The sequence below is a fragment of the Hordeum vulgare genome, chromosome 5H, assembly GCF_904849725.1.
Source record: "Hordeum vulgare subsp. vulgare chromosome 5H, MorexV3_pseudomolecules_assembly, whole genome shotgun sequence".
NCBI classification, from domain to species: domain Eukaryota; kingdom Viridiplantae; phylum Streptophyta; class Magnoliopsida; order Poales; family Poaceae; genus Hordeum; species Hordeum vulgare.
Genome location: NC_058522.1, coordinates 62,200,264 through 62,205,159, shown reverse-complemented (window position 1 = coordinate 62,205,159; position 4,896 = coordinate 62,200,264). Strand labels below are relative to the sequence as shown.

Below are 4,896 nucleotides of genomic sequence, written 5' to 3'. Positions count from 1 at the left end.
CTCTTACCTTCCACTGACTTATCCGGGCCACCTATCCGCCACCGTCTCGTTCGTTGATCTTGCTCTATCTGACGCACCAGATCGTGCCCGCGCGCCAACGGAGCAGCGACCTAGCACGCCGTCTCGTGAAACAACAACGTTGTTTCACAAACGGTCCTCAAGCTGGGAGGTGGCGGCTACCGGATCTGAGAGGGCGATGGCACGGCCGCTAGCCCCCGACGACGGGCGCTCCCGCCGCAATCCATCTGCCACGACGTCAACCGGCCCTCCCCTAGCCCCCCACCCCCAGCGTCGCCAGCCGCTCGCCCACCGCGACGGTGCGGCCGCTCGCCCCCAATGTCGGCCGCTCCCGCCGCAGCTCATCCGCCAGGACGTCGGTCGGCCCTCCCCTACCCCTCACCCCGTGCTGCCAGCCGTCGACCACGACGCCGGCCAGCCCAACGCACGCCGCAACCCCTCCGCACCTGATGCCGGCCAGCCCTCCCCTCCCCCCACCCCTCCGCCCCTGATGCCGGCCAGCCCTCCCCTCCCCCCACCCCCGCGCCGCCAGCTGCTCGCTCCCGACGCCGGCCGGCCCTCCGCACGCGGCAAGCCGCACCACGAGCAAGCCATAGAGCAGATCATTGTGGCGATGAATGAGGAGCCATGCTCTACAGCTTGTCTGTGTGCCTTCACGCAGCTGTACTACACTAAGCTTTATTCATAAAAGGAAGTTCGACTAAACATGTATGCTACTAATCAAATTTTGGAACACAAACAAATCTCTAAATTAATAACTAATTAGTGGTTAGCTAAACAACACACATGGATGCTTTAAGGACACACTACTTGTGCACTGCGATCTCTCTCTCTCTCTCTTCAGTTTATTGCAAATAAATATCATTAGTTTAGTACATCATATTATTTGTACTAATGTCCCCATTGATAAACAGGTTACATGTATCATTCTAAAAAGTATGATATTTTAAACATTAATTAGCAAGATAAACATGGACCATCAGCTATCAATCTAAAAAGGTATGATATTTTACAAAATGCTGTACATGCAGTTCATTCCAACAGGAAATCAAGTTTGTTGCTGAGTTCACTAAGTTTATGCAAGGGAAACAACTTCAAGCCTTCAAACACAACCTAAACCTTGACACGTTGAGATTGAGGGAGGATGCTAAAGAATAGGCTTGTAGTTTTGTGTAACGTGACATGTTGTCACGATGTTACGATTGTATGTGTGCGTGTGTGTAACAAACTGTGGCAGGTTGTTAGCCAAGGATTGGCCTTATCCGATCATGTATAGATTGGAGTAGGAGCAAAGCCTAGCAACAACATGGCCGATTGTATTCTTTGTTCTTGGTATTTAACACAAATGTGTCCCTGCAGAAGAGCATACACTTCATGCCAAACTTCTTTCAAACATTTGCCATAAGTATACATTTATATTTCCATAATGAAAAATAGAGTATTTCTTTCGCTGTAGACCACCTTGGTTTCGTGCAAGCACAATCTTCTAACAGAACCATGCCTTATGTCTTCTTATTACATAGAGGAAATCACTCCTCAAATTCTGAATTGGCACCATCTCTCTAATACTAGCCTTTACTACTAATAAATAATAACATACATCTATTTCTACTATCCATTAAAAATTCAGAGAAATACTAGAAAATCTCAACAAAAGGAACTCTAACCCCCTATTTAGCACATCAGAAAACCAAGACCCAAGGGTTTAAGAAATTACCCACCCATACCTTAAATTATTGTGTCGGATTGTTTTTGCCGTGTACGTGAAATATAGAATTTCAGTTATAGCAAAATAGTTCTGCCTTGTGCCTATTCATTGTTCGGGCCTGATAAAAAGTCAGTGATCCCATCCAAAGCTATGTTTGTTACTCTGATATAGCAAAATTTCTTATGTAGATTGATCGGTATTTGAATGTGCTTACAAACTGTGGGTATATGATGGTCTTTGCCCCTTTTCAGTTCATACATAATTTTAGTTTTCTTTTTCCGTTAAACTGAAATTTTCATCAAACAGTTGTATTAGCCTACACAACTCATAATAAATTTCAGATTTAATTTATGTCAATTTGTTTGATAAACATGGAATTTGTATTGCAATTGTGTTGTAGTGTACATTGAAAGACAGAACTAGAGCATCATATGAGGTATTCGTGTCTTTTTTTTGGCTCTGATTTTCTTACCACAAGAAACACACTGTTATATGGTGGATTTACGTATATTCTGCTTGATTTCCCCTTTTGAGGGTTAAAGCTAACTATCGTTGAAAGTGATACTTCGGTTGAGAAAGCATTGTAAATACTACTCGCCCGCATATGCTTTGCCCAATCACACACCCATCATAAGTTATTTTATGCGCTAATATGAAAAGCTCATGAGTTACCAATACAACACACATCCGTATGTACATTTTCCGAAAGCTAATCTGAATTGCACATATTAAGAGTAAGGATGAGAATGGCAACATTGACAGAATAAATAACAATCCGATAGAGCCATACATACTTAGTAACTTTAATGTCGCTGGCTGTATTTCTAGTAGAACAAGTGTTTTACAATTGCATGTAAACAGCTACAAATTTAAAATATTTTCCTGTATACAAAAATTGTACATGTTACTGATACACACATCCGAATCCTTGAGTCGAAAGTTAATATGAGCACCATGTGAAGCCCTGTTCATTAGTTGAAGCCTATGACGGTGTATTGCCACGAACTTATCATCGTTCCTCTTTACTAAAAGTTTCATCCTTTCTAGCACTCTAGCGTTGAGCACGAAAAAAGTAACAAAATCAATGTCAGATTTTGTGCCCCGATAATAATCCAATACTATTGTTTTCAGATGGATGTCAAAACATGTGCTGGTAATGAGACCCCGGTATTTACGACGCCACAAATTGTTTTTCCATGATTTCTGGCACTGAAAAAAATCGGCAAACCATGTATATAAGAACTTCACAACAACAAGTAGATCAATAAAGAAGCCAAAGAAATTGTACTATCGGTAAAACGATCATCACCTGAATGTACAACTTCTCCAAGCACGGAAAGTTTGTCATCAATTCAATAACCATGTGCAAATTAAGAGTAGCCATACCAAGAACCAAACACTTGATTTTGCACGCCGCTGTTGCAAGGCCACGAATGCACGGTCCCTTCATCAAAGCATGAAATTCAAAACATTAGACAGTAATATACGTAATTTCTGTATATATGCAGTGAAATGCAAGTTATTAGAAGGTTGACAACAGTAAAAAAAATGAATAAGAAGATCAGCTACCTGATGATGACGAATATCTGTGGAACCAAACACGAGCCTCGTGGAGTTGGTACAACCTAGGGTCTCCAACTTTGGCACGGAAAGCGCGGCTATATGCAAATCATGGTTGTGATCAAGATGGATTAATGTTTGAAGATGAGGGGCACTCTCGATAACGAGTTCCTCTATGGATGGATCTGGCGAATGATTATCGACTGCGATGGTTGTAAGGGTAAACGAATTGATCCGAGGGCGACGGGCTCCAGTGCCTCGAATAATTAGCAAGAACTCGAGAGAATGGCTGCGGGCAATCATGCTGTTGAGTGAGAAGTCCGAGAGGTAGACATAATGAAGAACGAGCTTTTTAAGCTGGGGGAAGTGAATCCCCTGAAGTGCGTCGTCCGCGAGTGTGAAATGTCCGAATTTGGCAACACAGAGGGTGGGCGAGAAGCGGAAGATTAATGCCGGCACCGGCACCGGCTGCCAGTTGTGCCACCGCCGACGGTAGAACTCAAGCTCCTTGAGTTTATCCAGAGTGGAGGACAGGAGACAGGCGTCGACGGCAGCATCGTTGTCCATGTCCGTGGACAATTCTGGGCGAATGGAGAAGCGGTGGCAGACGCCTTGGTGGGAGGAAATTATGCGTTGTAAAACATCACCGAGTTTACCATCACCGAGTTCAGCGCAGTCGATGTTGAGAGGAAGAGAGCGCCAAAGGGGACGCCAGCGTCTCGCGAGGATCTGCGTGCGGCCGCGTTCCTTGATGGGGAGGAGCGAGATAATCTTACGGAGCATGTCGTCGGGGAGGTCGCTGAGGTTTCTGATGTGGTGGAGATCTCGTCCGTCTCCGCATCCATCGTGTTCAGCCGCTCCGGGATCGGGCGGTGCCGCCGGTGGTGCCGGAGCCGGATAGCGCTCGACCTCGAGTGCGGCTGACTTCCTCTTCCGGGTAGCCGTACTCCTACTACTACCGCCGGCCTCCATCTGTTTTGCAGAGATCGGCCCTGAGGAGAATTAGGTTCTATGGTGGAGCTCGGGATTGGAGAAGGACTGGGAGGGGAGGCTAGGGCCAGATGCGGAGCGGACGAAGCAACCTCGATCGCTTCTGAGGAGAGTGTGTGTTTGACACTTTGACTGCTGGCTTAGTACGATGGATGACAGACCAACCCCATAAATAGAAAACTGGCGGACGTGAGTAAATGGAAAGGTGACATGAGCAATTAGAAACTGCCTAATGTGACATGTGCGCATGCATGACAGCAAACCTGTACTGGGCGGCCCCAGATCAGTAGCGTCCCCTTGACGCTGCCAAAACCCCGCTGCTCAACATGAATACTCCCTCCGTCTCAAAATAAATGACGTAAATTTAATACTATATTATTAATATAAATTTTATACTAGAACATCCACATTTATTTTGAGACAGAGGGAGTATGTCGCGACAGCTGCTCTTTTAATTTGTTGCGGAAGAGAAGATCTTGTCAAAGTTCGCGACAGTGAGAGCACCTATCTCTCAGGTTCGCATTCGTTACTCCAAATATCGCTCGAAAGGGTTTTAAACAAAAAATTAAATCATCCAAATTCGGTAAAATCCCGGTCAAATTCGAACGAAATTCATAGTT

The 4,896-nt window shown here is 45.2% G+C and overlaps 1 protein-coding gene across 1 annotated transcript; it reads right to left on the bottom strand.

Moving 5' to 3' along the window:
• Nucleotides 1–2,520: 2,520 nt before the first annotated feature.
• LOC123397774 (F-box/LRR-repeat protein At3g59190-like) lies at nucleotides 2,521–4,413 on the bottom strand. The gene is made up of 3 exons (XM_045092305.1): nucleotides 3,296–4,413; nucleotides 3,036–3,170; nucleotides 2,521–2,935 (listed from the first exon to the last, which is right to left on the bottom strand). The coding sequence occupies exons 1-3, from the start codon at nucleotides 4,256–4,258 to the stop codon at nucleotides 2,588–2,590; spliced, it is 1,446 nt and encodes a 481-aa protein (XP_044948240.1). The 5' UTR covers nucleotides 4,259–4,413; the 3' UTR covers nucleotides 2,521–2,587.
• Nucleotides 4,414–4,896: the final 483 nt, after the last annotated feature.

Coding starts and splice junctions, on each gene's coding strand:
- LOC123397774 (XM_045092305.1), bottom strand. CDS start 4,258: ATGGAGGCCGGCGGTAGTAGTAGGAGTACGGCTACCCGGAAGAGGAAG. Junction 3,171..3,295: donor CAGATATTCGTCATCATCAG/GTAGCTGATCTT, acceptor GCTTTGATGAAG/GGACCGTGCATTCGTGGCCT. Junction 2,936..3,035: donor TGGAGAAGTTGTACATTCAG/GTGATGATCGTT, acceptor GATTTTTTTCAG/TGCCAGAAATCATGGAAAAA.